Genomic DNA, 16581 nt, shown 5'->3' with positions numbered 1-16581 from the left:
TCGTTGCCCTTTGTCAAAGAGCTTATGCAGAGGTGTGAACAAGATGGGAAAACCTTGTATGCTGTGGGAATGAGATTTCAGAACCCACAAGAGATCATATAGTCAGAACTAGAGTCCCAAATCTCTTTAATTTCAGAAGTCCAGCGTCCTCCTTTTGACTCTCCCTCTGATGGGCAGTTACAGCAGAGGTAGCCCCTTCAATGGATGCCAACCCAGAGGTCATGGAGGTTTGCCGGATGTGGATTTTCATGGGTCTTTGACTGCCAGCAGTCTTGTCCTTGAAGGGCTACCAGACTGCTCCCCCCTGGAGACAGTTGGGGGTCATATAGCCCTCTACACCCAAGTGTAGCTGGCCATAATCAAGACTCTTGGGCAAGAGGGATTACATCTACAGGCTGCTGTATACCATTTTTCACCCTCTTCTCCCCCCCCCCCCCCATCTCAAGGCCTGATCCCAGGCATTTCCACCCTACCAGCTAAAAGTGACCAAACAGGAGGTAATCTCCTTGCTCAGAAACAGGGACATCCAGGAGTTCACACCAGACCAGATGGTGGTCTGGTCACTGCTGAAGTTTCTATTTGGTTCCAAAGAACAAGTACCTCAGGCCCATCCTGGACCTAAGCCACCTGAACATGTTTGTCAAAAAGTTCACATTTAAAATGGTCACAGTGCAGTCGATTCTTCCATGTTTAAGAAAGAATGACCTAATGTGCTTGGTAAGCCTTTTAAGTTCATAGGTGAATACTAGGCTAACTGCCCTAAAAGCCCTTTTTAGGCCTAGCCAATAACTCAGGGTCAGAATCAAATTCTGTACTTTGTGTTTGAGGTAAAGACTTTAACCGTTATGCCAAACACATACCCCAAGGTTGAAACATCCACATTTACATTTTTTTCTTCTTAACACATGCCAACATATATTTCTGTTCATTGGTATTTCATACATAAATATAAGGTAATCAGTTTGCAGACTATTGCGTCTTAAGTCAGTATCCAGAAGTCGGAATCAGACCCTTTACGTTTGTGAAGAGCTTAACCATTATGCCATCCCTCCCACTAAAGTGTTTTGTTCCCTGGTTCAGTTCTCATCTAGAATGCAGATTCCCCATGTTTTCTGTATGTGTGTCGTGGAGGGTACCAGATGCTTCTATTTTCTCCCACATCCTAAAGACTTGCTGTGGGTGAATTGTTTATACTGCAGCCTGCTGTGTGTATGCATATGCACACTCATTCTGAGATGGACATTGGGATTAGTTTAACTGCATTATGTTCACGAAGGACTGGAAGAGGTTTGAATACTCCACTCTCCTGAACTGGAGTAAGTGGTTAGTTGGGAGAATGAGTGAATATAAGCTGTTCAAAGTGGAACAGGATGAATCCCCCGATTATATGTCCTGCATTGCATGACAGTCCTGTTTGGAGACCATAGAAGCACTATATAAAAGTCAGTCTGCACCATATTTCAGATGATCTCTCAATGAACATATCTATACATGGCATTGTAAATGTCTAGTAAGTGTTATGAATGAAAAAAGCTACATCATATTTAAATTTAAAGCATCAGATCCCACTTTATACATGTATTAAAGCATTTGTTGACTTGCGTATTGCCACCCAGCATTCCTTTTACATTTGGGCTGGTGCTTAATAAAAAGCTTTGTAAAGTTTCTGTTAAGCCACAATCCAAATGCATTTTTGGTATCCCTTTGTCATCTCACTGTAAGGATGCATCCACACACTTTTTAATGGTCATCCCTCTAAGCATGCTCAGTGGTATATTTTTTAAAGTCTGAACATATCCCTACACTGTCACTAAGCTGACTTCACCAAGGATGGAGTTCACTGAAAGTATAACTTGACTGTAACTTGTGTTTTATAATGTTTTACATTAGACAGCAGACCAGGGATATTTACAGTCATTAGAAAAATGCATGGTGTGTTACTTTAAGATCCTTTTTTGCATTATAGCATGTGGTAGGTTAAGTGTGACCTGACACTAAGGAATATTGAGGTAGTGGGGTTGAGTATTCAAGTCTGTGATTTTGTTAGGTAAAAATATTCAACAGGTTTGCTAGTAGCTATAACAGTTGACTTTTACCTCACCTTTAAGGACTCAGTCTCCAGGGCCATGGACAAGGATAAGGTGGTCCACACAACCAATCTAGACCTTGCCAAGGCCTTTGACACCATCCCCCACTCTGGAATCATAGATAAACTTACTAAGCTGGGCATTAATCCCTACTTCACCCAATGGGTTGCTAACTGGCTTACTGATGGAATCCACACTGTAAAAGTAGCCAACTCCAAATCCAGCTCCAGACAAGTGACAAGTGGAGTACCTCAGGGTTCAGTCCTGGGACCGCTCTTGTTTGGCATCTACTTCTCTGAAGTACAGGCTAACACTAAGGGACTCTGGCTAACAAAGTTCTCAGATGACTGCAAACTGGGAGCCATTATTAAATCCCAAAATTATGTGGATACTCTACAAAAGGGCCTTACAGAAACAGATGCTTGGTGCCAGAGCCATGGGCTCAAGCTCAATGCCAAGAAATGTATAGTTATCCCCTTTGGGAAAAAACATGCATCCGTGAATTACCATATAGGTGGGAGTACACTAAACACCGAAAGTGTGATAAGCGACTTGGGGACACGGGTGGACAGTGGTCTCACCTTCGATAACCGCATTGCCACAACAGTCAGGAAATCCTTGTATGTGGCGCACCTCATCACTAAGGGCTTTTCATCCAGAAAAAAGGAGGTCATTGTTCCACTGTACTCATCCCTCATTAGACCCATTATAGAGTACAGTGCTCCGTTTGTTATGTTCCTCTCAAGACATCTGCAACAACTGGAAAGGCCGCAGAAATACCTCACTAAAAGAATCACAGGCCTAAAGCAGATGCCCTGCGCTAACCACCTTAAAAAACTCCAGCTATACTCTGTCGCATATCGTCTACTCGGAGGTGATCTCTGCTTAACATACAAGGCCATGTCAAACCCAGAGCTGTTGGACATGCTACACTTAAAGAAATTCCAATCCCTCAGAGCCACATGCTCCAGGAATCTAAACCTTGTCATCACAATAAACAAAACATGCTGGAGGGATACGTTCCTGACCCAGAGACTCCCCAGACTCTGGAATAGATTGCCCATACGTGTCAAGCAGAGTGCCTCTTTGGCCCTCTTCAAAAGGAACCTTGACAATTGGATGGGAGAAAGGAAATTCACCCTGGGGATCACGTCAGTCGCCCTGCTAGATAGGGGTCCAGGGAAGTAAATAGTGTGGGAAGAAATAGCCAGGGAATTGTTATGGCTAGGTTTGTATAGGCCCTAGGGCTGATAGCCTAGTACCAACCTATGAACCTATGATTACTTTTGAATTCTTTGACTGGAATGTACTACTTGGAGGAGAACACCAGGTAAGGAAGCCTAATACTAAACCTAAATTGCCATTTGTAGAAAAAATGTAATGGATACATTCCTCAGTATTTCAAGGTCATGGAATAAGCCTCCCCTTACATTTACATGAGCCTATTCATTAATTTCTTGTAACGGTAATCTGGAAGTTTATATGTGTTCAAGGATGTATGTTTTTTTATGTACATGCATACATTTCTGTCTGTCTCTTAGTAGTCTTTGCTTTATGGTAGCTGCATCATCAGAGTGTTGCATTTTAGGAATTTTTACGTCCATATTCTGCAGTTGCACAAGAATGAGGTCTTCAGAGTAACCCCTAGATTTATGCCGAAGGTTATATCTTTGATCCTGAAACAGTCTAATCTGTTGCTAACCCATAATTCAGCAAAGGGAAATGGTTGTTTCTTGTTTTAATGTTCGTGAGCAACATTTCAACTGTTAAACGCAGCATAGGAATTTTAATACTACTGGGAATTCGTACTATTTAGAAAAAAAAAGCCTTCTACATGCTACTAACAAATAGGCTATTATTTGCCCATATTGTGTTTCAGTCAATGCTGTCGACGTTTGTAAGATGTGATTACATTTGGTTGAGGAGTTGTTTCAATAAGACTTGATATGTACCCAGTCCAGTGGACAGGACTGTGAACAGCATTCAAAACTGCATGATTTTAATCTACTGTAAGGTTTTATGACTTTGGATTTGATTATCTTAAGAGAGAGCAAGAGGCAAGGTTGTAGTGGACCTGCCCCCATTCTTAAACTGTTTTTCTGGTTTCATGCTCATTTGTTGGGGTTAGCCTCACATTAGCAGATCGGAATGTAAGAGAACTCCATATGTACAGTAGCGTAGTATTCATTTTATGAAAATAAAATATGCATTATCTGTTTATTTCAAGGGTGGAGCGCATACAGTTAGTGCAGTGTGAAAAAGCACTTATTTTGAATAATTTAATTACAGGAGAACTTTTCCTTTTCCTCAAGGTATAGTAACCTCATAGTTGATTTATATTAGGGAATTTTGGAGGTGTGGGAGTTTTAAATTCCAAGTTAAGTTAAATTCAGACTTTCTGCATTTGCATTCTTGACAGTGAACCTCAAGAATGTAACCAAACAGGGTGTTTGTGAACACTACAAGCACAAGTGTTTTGTGGAATCTCCTAAACCAGAGTCAGGCCAGATATGGTAGGTTTTTTTTTTTTTTTTTGCATGTCCTACTATCCTAACCTATCTGCTGTTGTCTTAATGAGTTTGTTTGATGCTATAATCTTAAGTATAAACTGTTGCAAGAACTATCCTTCTATTAGAATATTTTTTAGATGCCATTGTCATGAAGATAGGTTTTCTGGAAGTGTAGTCATTGCAGTGATCAGTGCCACGTGCTATCCCTGTCTCACTATGTGGTATGCAGGATTAAAATGCCAATGCATTTTTCTCTCTGCTGCAAAACTTCTCTGCCTTCTTTTTTTCCAGTAATTTGCTTTAATTTTTTGCCCTGTTGTTGGCATTTCAGCCTTCCATTGCTTGTGTACTATATATAAAGTTTGGCATTTAGTATTCAGTATTGTATTTAACAACTAAAAAATAACCACAAGACTAACCCTAAAAACATATGGAATGTTATCACCTCCCTCCTCAATCCCAGAAAAAAGGGCAACCCCTGCCCTTGGCCACCCAATTTAATTTCTTCTTCATTAATTCCATAGCCAAACTAACATCATCCTTCCCCAACAATGCTTTCATCTCCACCTTCTCCTATCCCCAAAATACTACCACCTCCCAACCTCTTTCCTTCACTAGTAAACCTATCCCTACATCTACCATAAAAAAAACTCCTTCTGAACTTGAAACCATGCTCCAACGCCCCTGGCAACCTTCCTTCCTATTTTCTAAAAATAGTTGCTGAAGCCATCACTTTCCCTGTCTCCATTCTAATAAATCGGTCAATCAAAGAATGCTATGTTTCCCAACTCTGGAAAAAGGCCTTTGTCATTCCCCTTCATAAAGAGGGCAACAACAATAATATTCCCAACTTTCGATCAATTACTATCTTATTCCCCATCTCAGAAGTTCTCAAATTGCATTCACCTACAACTTTTACCCTACCTTATAGATAACCACTTGCTTACCCCCACACAACATGGATTTAGACTTGGCCGTAGCATGACCACTTCTCTCCTCTCCTTCCTTGAAACTGTCAACAGAGCTCGTGATTCCAGCTGCCTGGTATCTACCCTCCTTCTGGACTTATGAAAAGTCTTTGACATTATCTCTCATAACCTTCTACTATGTAAAATCTCTAATCTTAACCTATCCTTCTCTATCAACTGGTTCAATAGTTACATCTCTTAACAGGCAACAAGCAGTCAAATGGAAAAAAGCCACTTTTCCTTCCTTAACATTCCTGCAGGTGTACCCCAGGGCTCCATATTAGGAAAACTGCTGTTCGATATCTTCATAAATGGCTTCCAGTAGACCATCCCAAATGCTAAGCTTATCTAATATGCAGCCGACTCCACAATCATCTGTTCTGCCACCTCCATCTCCACTCTCTTAATCCAGGAGGCCTTTACTTTCACTGAACGCCGGATGTTCGATAACCACCTGGCACTAAATGCATCAAAAATTAAACTTATGGTATTCACTCCTCCTAAAAACACCACCATAGATAAAAACTCATTCTTCATTACTAGTCAAAACATCACCTCTCTCGAGGTAGTATCCCATGCCAAACTAGTAGGTGTCCTCATTGACGAGCAGATAAACAGAATCAGATTGAACGGCATAAGCCTGATCATCCGCCAGGCAAACATTTGCTATCATTTTCTCTAGCACGCCTCTGGAACTCCCTACCACCTATTATTCGTACCACCCACAGCCACTCTACCTTTAAGACCATGCTTCACAATTCCCTCTGGGAATGTTCCTGCTCTCATCCCACATAATCTCCCTTAGCATTGCACCCTCTTTTCTCCCTCTCCCTTCCTGTCTTTTCCTATCTTTTCCTATACCAAAGCTAATACACCTCGTAATCCACCTTTCTCTTCATCTCTTAACTTTTTACTCTACTTCCAATTATCCCCTTTTTCTTCTACACTAAACAACTCCTGTCCCTCCTACCCTACTTAACTCTCATATGATATCTATATGAATCTCTCTTGCCTCTACTGTTATATCCCCATTGTATGAACAAATGTATTTGTAAGTATCTACTAATGTTTTCTTAAATTGTGCTTTTTATCATTTCTATTGCAGATTGTAACTTGTAACACTTGTTTTTCTTCACCTGTATTACTGTATCATTTATTGTGTATGATTTGTAACATTGTATAATTGTCTTTATGGAGCTTTTCTCCCCAGGACTCCATTGAAAATGGGCTCTTCTCGGCCCAATGGACTATCCTGGTAAACAAACCTGTAAAATAAATAAGTAAATAAAATAACCAGACCTGTAGTAAAGAATGATATGGAGTCTGTCTTCTACTCTGTAATAGTGCAGACAGTCATAAAGACTGACTTCATAGAGGTGCACACTAGTATCAAAGTTGTTATCAGTCAGATAGTTAGCATGGGCAAAGGTCATTGTTACTGTTATGAGAAGTCTTCTTGAGAAGAGCAACTATTATGGTGAGTACCCCATGTAACTGCTTTATTTCTTATTGTAGTTGACTGGTACTTTATGATTATGTAAACTTCTGATGGACAGTATGTATAGTACTCCTTTTTTTCTTCTTCGTGTTGGCACTTGTAGGTTGAAGGACTTGTATTCCTCCCTGTCATTGGCCTGTACAGGTGATGCCAAAGAGGTAGTTGAGGTTGATGGCAAAAAGCAAGAAGAATGGTTGAAAAAATAGTCCCACCTCCTTAAATGTCTCACTGTATTCATCCTGAGCCTATTAATCTCTGAAAATCTTTGGTTTGTTTGCTGATGTATTTTAAGAAAACTGAGCCCGAAATAGTTTGTTCCACAAAAGCAGTTTGCATGATTGTTGATGTTTTGCCAATGATAAGGTTGCACACAGGTGTAAGTTGATTCCTTAAGTGGTACTGTATGGGATTACAATTTAAGAGGCTTTGGTTTAATTACCAATCTGTTTACATTCAGTGTTTTTTAATTGAAACTTCATTTGAAATGTCTGTAATTTTTTTTTAAGCTGGTCTACTTTTTGGAGAAGTTGAGGCTTATATTTTAACTTTTGTTTTTTAGGCCATTTCATGCCACCAGAGAAAGTACACCCAAGTTTGTTTAAAGGTTGTGATAGGCTGTTTAAGAAACCATGCAGGCCATCAGTAGCTCGATACAACAGAAAAAGAAATGTGACCCAGAAGGCCAAGATGATAAAAAAATTGACGGCAAAAGAGAACAAACTGCGTAAAAGACTTTCCGAAAAGGGAATAGACTATGATTTTCCTGGATTTGTGAGTTAAACAATATTTCAAACATTCTATAAATGAAAAAATAGGCATTTCTTGATTTATTTTTTCCTGTTCAAATTCTGAATTATGTCTACAATCTTCTTCTATGTAACCTCTATTGTGGAACATTTACTTGTAATATCTATTTCTTATCCTAATCTGTATCTTTGGAGCTTTTCTCCCCGGGACTCCGCTGAAAATGGACATGTATCCAGCCGGACCATCCCGGTTAACAAATGTAAAATAAAATAAAATAAAAAATAAATAAATAACCAAAATAGTGCAAGTTGAATGGTACTGAAATTACATGTACACGATATTGTCCTGGTTAGCCTTTCAAGTTTCACAGATCATTGCCTCTTCCATTCTTTCATTTCAGTGTAAGCATTGTGAGGATGCTTTATTTCCTTTATTTCACATTTTATTCATCTGCTTTTTGTTTTCAAACTCTCTAACACTTCCTTTGATTTTGCACACATTGTAAACTGCATTGTTGAGTTTATGGGCCTTTTACTTGTGAAGTGTTTGAACATTATTCCCTAAACAGGTAAGTGAACTGATCCTTTACTGATCCTGTTGAGATACAAGCCAGAGATTGCAATTGAATATAGCCATCTAGCCAGCATGTTTTTTGTAAAGAGAGAGGAAAATAACATGGGAGAGAACCTAAGCAGACATTGGTTGAACACACAAGGTCAGGATGACATCTCATGCCTTGGAGCTGTGAAGCACTAAGCCACCCTGCTGCCCATTTTGATTACTACCCTTCACAACAGATACATTTCTGAACTTAAAAAATACCTCAAAACTTACTATCTGAAGTAGTTAACTTCATTTGTGCATCAACCTATGGGGTATCGGATCCATATCGGATCCGAGCCGGCAGCTTCAAACAGCTAGCATCCGAGCTCCAAGTTCCTCCCCTTTACCCATAACCCCCTGCTATCCCTTCCTGACCTCAAATCTCGTTTGCCGCGGTTCTCAACAGCAGCTTTGAATGAGCTTCCAGGCGTAGCGTAGGAGTTTTATGAGAGAAATCTCTCTTTTTTTTTTTTTTTTTTTTTTTTTTTTAAATTGTTGTGTGTTATCTCTCCTAGTTAGGTTAGCGTACCTCTGTTGTATTAGTCAGTGTTAGTGTATTCCCTCCCCGTGTGTGTGTGTTAAGGTGTGTCCGTTTTTGGCGCCTAGCGTGTGGGTTCAATATGTCTGAGGCGCCCAAATCTTTCTTTTCTAAATGTACCGAGTGTGGCCATAAGCTGTCCCTAGCGGATGGCCACACTCTGTGCATTATTTGCCTTGGGGTTGAACATCTCACTTCGGGCTGCACTATTTGTGCAGCGTTCAACCCCAGGGCCATCAGGGACAGGAGGTTGAAGCTGATTCTGGCGGGACTGTTGCCCCCGGACGCGGCTTCGTCCTCCGGCCCCTCTGTGGCTTCTGCTGAGGCTTCAGCAGTGCCACCTTCTCTCCCTCTGGCCGGGACTCACCCTCCCAACCTTGGCCAAGAGGAGAGGGAAGCTAAGAAGGAGAAGCGGAAGCATCACAAGAGGCGGGCCGAGACCTCTTCCTCAGCGCCGCCATCAAAGCGAGCTTCTCCGCCTATGGCCTCCGGATCTTCTCCTTCCTGGCTCCGATCTCCCCGTTTCTCGCCGGAGCCAGAGGAGGAAGAGACCCGGTCGCCTTCGAGGTCATCAAGGTGGCATTCCTGGCCCGCATCGGTGGCCTCGTCAAGGTCTACCCGTAGTATCTCCGATGCAGACTTGGACCGGATGATGCGTAGGTTCCTCCAGGCCCAGATGCAGATGGGAGTGCTACTGCCTCCCCCCCACTGGGGGGGAGCTCGACCCAATTTTTCGCCCCGATCCCTCCTTCTCTGACCCACTATCGTGGCTCGGAGCCTCAGGAGAAAGTCAGCTCCCTGTCCGGCACTTCGGCTCCGATGGCACCCTCGAGTCTATCGGGTCCATTTTCTTTGGATCCGAGCTCTCTGAGCCAAGAGCTGAGCTTCGGATTCAGAGGTGTCCATATGACTTCGGCTCTGTCGCAGTCTGAGCATGCTGGCCCTACGGATCCGACCGCCTCGGCACCGGCCCTGATCCGCACATCGGATTTGTGGGAGGGTCTGCTCTTGGATCCGATAGGGAGCAGCTCTTCTTCGGCGTTCGATGTTGTGGAGAGGGTATTGTCGAGGGACTCCAGGCCCCTGGCTTCGGCTACGGCTCCACTCCCTCTCAGACGGGTCTACCTTCCATCACCCAGTCCCAGGGACAGCCTGCGCAAACGTCCCAGATTGTTCCCTTGCCAGAACATGATGTAGTTGGTGAGGCCTCATCGGACAGCGCCCCCGAGGAGGGTCCTCACAAACGCAAGTGCAAAAGGAGGCACTTGGACTCACCCGAGTCCTTGACAGAGGACACAGACTTGGAGGAAGGGGAAGGTTCCTCAAGGTCACCCCCCGAAGACGTCTCCTTCTGAAACATCATGGAGATGCTTCGGATCGGGGGAGGGGGTCAGCCCCAAAACCTTCCTCTAACGAGAATGTGTTTCTGGAGGCGTTTGACGCAGGCCCATCTACCTCTTGGGTGTCCCCTCCCGTCGACCCCTGGTAGACCTGATTACTGCCAGGGTGTGGAAGGAACCAGACACTGTGGAGCCCATTCCAAAGAGGCCTGACAAAATCCTCAGCCCCCCTTCGGATAAGTCATGTTGGAGCAAGGGAGCCCCGGTAGATGCCATGTTGGTGGTGGCCGCCACCAAAATGGAACTGGCCCAGGAGAGTTCCTCGGTCCATCCTCCAGACAAGGAGTCTCAGACGATGGACCGTCTGGGGAAGCGGGTGTTAGCTTCAACCACCTTCTCTGTGAGGTCGCTGAATTATATGGCACATGTGATACGACTCCAGCAGGATCTCATTAAAGAATACGCTGGGTCGCCCCCAGAGTCCATGTCGGCGGAGGATAAGAAAGTGTTCTCAACCTGAATGGCCACATTCAAATCTATATCTAATACCTCTATGCGGTTACTATCCCATGCCACGGAAGGAGCCGCTAGAGCCAGCGGAGCGGGCGTCGTCCTGTGGTGACAGGCGTGGCTCGGTCACTGATTTCGCGGAACCCTTCAAGGCGTCATTCGCAAATGCCCCGTTTGATGGCAAGACCATATGCAACACATTGGTCCAGAGCGAGAAAGACTGGAAGATGTCTGCCATCGGAGTCCGCTTTTCTGCTCCCCAGAGGTCCTTCTCGAGGAACCAAAAGGGACAGAAGAAGATGTGGTTCCGGAAGTCTCAACAATCCAGTTTCGCTCTGGACCCCTCGTCCTTCAGAGGCAGAGGAGGACAGAGTGGGCGCCGCCCTAGAGGCAGAGGGGGTCCGAAGAAGTTCGGATCCAGAGAACCTTTCTCTGATCGGCCCACGCAGCAACCCTGAAGGGTTACCCGACTGCACCACTCTGGAGGCAGTCACGGGGCATTTCTCAAGGCATCTAGCAGCTTGGGAGTCCATTACAACAGATCGCTGGGTGCCTCAGATCATATCCAGAGGCTACAAGATCCCTTTTCTCAATCCCCCTCCCACTCCCCGATATCCCACCCAATCAAAGGGAGGCGGCAGCCGAGGAAATCCTCCAGCTGCTAGAAAAAAGAGCAATCCAGCACGTTGCCCGTCCGGATCAGGCTTTACTCCAGGTTCTTGTTGGTGCCAAAAAAGACTGGGGACTTGAGACCAGTCCTCGACCTGTCCTTCCTAAACCTGTCAGTAGCCAAAGAAAAGTTCCGGATGGTCACTCTCCAGTCCATTCTCCCACTTCTGCAGGAGAACGACTGGATGTGCTCCATAGACCTCAAGGATGCGTACTACCACATTTTGATGGACAGATGATCCAGGAGGTTTCTCCCCTTCCGGCTGGGAGCCAGTCATTACCAGTTCAGGGCCCTTCCCTTTGCTCTCACCACAGCCCCCAGGGTGTTCACCAAGGTCTTGACAGTTGTAGCCGCCCACTTGAGACTCCAGGGAATTCAGGTCTTTCCGTACCTGGACGACTGGCTCCTGACCGCCCCCACCAGGCATCTACTATGCGCAGCCAGAGACTACTTTCTCCATCTAGCTTCCCCGGCTGGGGATCACGATCAACATCAAAAAATCTTCCCTTCTTCCAACCCAAATCCTAGATTTCATTGGAGCCAGATTGAACACAAACCAGCTTCTAGCCTTCTTGACTCCGAACCGGCTTTGAACTCTAAAACTCCACATATTGGCCCTTCTTCAATCCCCAGCTCCCTCTGCAGAATTGGTCCTGAGGGCATTAGGCTCTATGGCGGCAACTATCAACCTTCTCCCCTTGGCGCACTTGAATATGAGAGTTCTTCAATGGACCTTGCAAGTACAATGGTCCCTCCTGCGACATCCCCTGAGCTTCCCCATTCCCCTCAACAGGGTCTGCAGGAAAGCCCTCTTATGGTGGCTCCAGTCCCTGGACCTCCAGAAAGGGCGCCCCTTCTCCGTGTCCCCTCCTCTAGCCACGGTGACCACGGATGCTTCTCGCCTCGGGTGAGGGGGGGGGCACTGCATGGGCAGGACTGTCCAAGGCATGTGGACCCATTCGGAGACCTTTTTGCATATCAATGTCCTAGAGATGAGAGCGGTGCTTTTGGCATTGCAAGCACTTCACAGCCTTCTTCCCTTTGGGACAATTGCGATTCAGACAGACAATATGTCGGTTGTCTGCTTTATCAACAAACAAGGGGGAACCAGGTCCTATCCACTTTGTTGGGAGGCCATGAGAGTGTGGGAATGGGCGCTATCCAGCAACCACTTTCTCATAGCGATGCACATTCCGGGCAGGTCCAACATCTTGGCAGACAGGCTGAGTCGAACCATTCTCACCGTACGAGTGGTCTCTGAACCCCAGAGTAGCGAAGTTAATCTTCTCCAAGTGGGGTCAACCTCGCTGCGATCTTTTTGCCTCACCTTTGAACGCAAAATGCAGCGACTACTTCGCTCTAATTCCCCCATCCGGGGAATCCCCCAGAGATGCTCTGGTGCATGTTTGGCCACCCGGTCTACTTTATGCTTACCCTCCTCTTCCCCTGATGCTAAAGTTCTTACAGAAAGCCTGATGGTTGGGGAGCAGAATAATCCTCATTGCCCCATTCTGGCCTCGTCAACCTTGGTTCCCATATCTGTGGTCTCATCTAGTGAATCCCCCATGGATTCTAGATGGATTCTAGATCCCATCCCGGATCTGATCTCTCACCCATCAGGCCTGTCAGTTCCAAACCTGGACAACCTCAAGCTGACAGCTTGGTTGATCCAGTTCCACTGATGGCTAGGACTCCCAGTATCTCGTCCCCTGTCAAGGCTATACTAGTAGCCACTCACAAGCTGTCTATGTGACGGATTTATAATAGCAAATGGAAGCGTTTTTCTATTTGGGCGGAGCGTCAAAACTTAGATCCCTTTACAGCTTCACTGCCAGCAGTGTTAGATTTTCTATCAGGCTTATTCGACCAAGGTGCTAGCTCTTCTACGGTCAAAGTCCAGCTGGCTGCAATCTCTCACTATCATGTCGGGAGTGATCTCGGCCCTTTGACTTCGTGTAAATTATGTAAGACCTTCCTAAAAGGCACTTTCCTTTTAAGGCCTCCGGTTAAGCATGCAGTCCTTCCTTGGGACTTAACCCTTGTTCTTCAGCCTCTGACAGCTCCTCCCATTGAGCCTGCAACTTCAGTGGATCTGAAATACTTATCTTGGAAGACAGTTTTTCTTGTTGCCATCACTTGGGCCAGAAGGGTTTCGGAACTTCAAGCCCTTTGTTCCAGGCCACCATATTTAATATTTCACAAAGATAGAGTTTCACTCAGGACCAATCCCTCCTTTCTGCCCAAAATTGCTTCGGAGTCTAATATCAACCAATCTATTAATTTACCAGTCTTTCTTCTTTCCAAATTACCAGAATAAAGGTGAATACAAGCTACACTCTCTAGACGTACATAGGCAACTGAGGTTTTATTTGCACAGGACAGCTGATCACAGGAAATCAGACCAGCTTTTTGTATCCTTTGCTAAACCCACTTTGGGAAAACCTGTATCAAAAGTCACTTTGTCCAGATGGATCTCGCATGGATCTCACAATGTATCCTTTTGGCTTATGAGAGTTCTGGCCGGTCTGCACCTCAAGATGTCCATACCCACTCTACTCGATCGATCTCTACCTCTGCTGCTTTTCGATCTAGGGTGTCGTTGGATGACATTTGTTCAGCAGCCACTTGGGCTTCACCTCATACTTTCATAAACCATTACAAATTGGATATTGTCTCTAGAGGGAGAGCATCCTTCGGCGCTGCAGTGCTCCGGAATATCCTTCCATGAGGACCTCCCAAGAATTAGGTTAGTTGGGGACTCTGTACCATAGGTTGATGCACAAATGAAGTTAACTACTTCAGATTAAGAAGTTATGTACTCGCCATAACGTTCCATCTGAGTAGGTAAACTTCATTTGTCAGCAACTGACCCCCCCCCCCTCTGTCCCCCTGATCCATATGGATACTCAAAGGAATCCTGCTTGTCATTGCGGATTGTCTTTAGGTTAGAGTTTGGAGGTGGTTCTTTGGTGGTCTGTATTTTTATGCTGATATGCAAACTCGATCTGAGGTCAGGAAGGGATAGCAGGGGGATGTCCTTCAAGGATGCATCTGCAGTCTTTACAAATGGGTTGTCCTGTCATCAGGCAGCCCTTCGGTCGGCCGGATTCCAAAGTCTGGGTCTGGCTTCGGCTGGTGTCGCACTTCACCCGACGTCATTGCGGCAGTTATTCGGGTATAAAGGCATCAGCCGACGCCATTTTCCTCAGTCTTTCTTGCCGCGTGGCGCCCGAAGCAGAAGCTGTTCGCAAGTGCCGGTCGGTCAGATCCAGAGATTACTACTACAGAATACTACTTCGAAGACTTCTATAAAGCTAAGTACCCCGTTGGGGACTCTTTCTTGCCTCAGCCGATGTCAGAGAAAGTTAATAACTGTTTATCTTGTGGGAAACAAATACCTCATAAAGATTTCCACTCCTATTGCATACATTGTTTAGGCCCAGACCACGACGTAGCAGCTTGTCTAGCCTGTGCTTCTTTTAACCGGCGGACGCTTAGACGTCGATCGGACTTTGCTGAACAGATTTTCGGCTCCGATTTTGCCTACATTATGCCTTCAGATCCTCCGACTATGCAAATAACCAAGAACCGAAAAGAAAAGGACCGACACTCGCGGTCCGCGGTTTCGGCCGAAGCCGAGCTAGCGGTTCTTTCTTCAGCCGATAACCTGCCTTCTACCGAGGCCTCTTCTAACCTGGTAGAAACGGCTTCTGAAATCCAACCTTCTGTTGCGGTTTCACGGGATTTGTCAGACACCATTCCCCTGGATATTTCTACCCCTGCACGTGGAGCTGCTAGGCCTCCTCCAGCTATGTCTATTAAGGCCTTTGCCGGGGCTAAAGCAGCCAAAGCATCAAAACCTGTGCCTGCCAAGCCCCCCTCTCACAGGCCCAGCACCAGCTCCCATGTGCTTTCTTTGGCTGAGGATCTCATCTCTTTAATTCGTGGAGCCCAGCCTCATCCAGACAGGGCCTCTCTCCCTCCTCCAGAAAAGAGCAGAGCCCCCTGGGCCAGTATCCACAGATGATTCCTCTGATGACTCAGAACATACAAACCCTCCTGAGGCTTCTTATTCTTCTTACGAAGACTCTGATGCTGAGGAGTCCATCCCTTCATCCTCTCCTCCTGAGGAATTTTCCTTTGGGGAAACTTTGCATGCTATGAGGGAACAATTTCAGTGGCAGGGCCAAGATTTCTCAGACTCTAGAAAAAGGCTTAGGACCTTTCTACATTTGCCACAGCATAGGCCTTTAGCTATACCTCCAGTTCTTTCTGTTGTTGATGCATTTAATGATTCTTGCACTGCTCCTGATACTTTACCTCCGGCTCCTGCTAAGCCCGATAGGTACTACAGGGTCCCGGACACTCATCACCACTTATATAAGGCTCCTTTTGCAGATCCAGAGACTATCTCCCAGGGTCCAAAAGCTGTAGCAGCTGCTACTTCTAAAAACCCCCTCCCCTCTGAAAGGGAATCCAGGTCCTTAGAGAGATGGGGTAAAAAAGTTTACACCTCTGCTACTTTGTCAGCTAGAGCTTTGAACTGCCAATTTCATATGATTCAATATCAAGAGTTTATGCTTGACCAATTGACTAAAAAACTGTCCTCTGAAGAATCTTTAGATAAAAAGTATGTTCAAGAAATGGTACATAACATACAGCAGGTTAGTAACCATTCCTTAAAATGTGGCTATGATGTACTGGAGGCTTCCTTTAGATCAGCCATGACTGGCACAGTTATCAGGAGGCATGCATGGTTGAAAGAACAGGCATTACCAGACCATGTCAAATCTAAGCTTTTGGATGCACCTATGGACAAGGTCAATTTATTTGGTTCCCCTGCACAGCAGGTATTAAAAAAGATGGAAGAGAAAGCAAAATCTGTGCAAACAGTGAAAGATTTCTTGCAAGTTCAACCTCCAAGGTTTAGCAGGAACTGGCCCTCCAAGAATTGGTCCTTTCCAGACTCCTCTAAGGCACAAAGAGGCAGGAATAGGCTCTAGAGGCAGAAACCAATCCAGGGGTGCCTACAGGGTCGCCAGTGGCAGGGTAACAACCAACGAGGCACGGATACAGCCACCACCACTACAACAACTCAATCACAGTGACT

At 45.2% G+C, this 16581-nt stretch overlaps 1 protein-coding gene across 1 annotated transcript in view; it reads left to right on the top strand.

The window, feature by feature from the left end:
• The window catches only part of NIFK (nucleolar protein interacting with the FHA domain of MKI67), a 390374-nt gene that overhangs the window by 114011 nt on the left and 259782 nt on the right, over window positions 1-16581 (top strand). The window contains exon 4 of the mRNA XM_044073689.1: window positions 7623-7834. Coding sequence (XP_043929624.1) covers window positions 7623-7834 — 212 coding nt within the window. The remainder of the gene's footprint in view (window positions 1-7622; window positions 7835-16581) is intronic.

Source organism: Protopterus annectens, chromosome 6.part0 (genome assembly GCF_019279795.1).
Source record: "Protopterus annectens isolate FY-2018-M chromosome 6.part0, PAN1.0, whole genome shotgun sequence".
Taxonomy (NCBI): domain Eukaryota; kingdom Metazoa; phylum Chordata; order Ceratodontiformes; family Protopteridae; genus Protopterus; species Protopterus annectens.
This window is presented reverse-complemented; position numbering and strand designations above follow the sequence as displayed.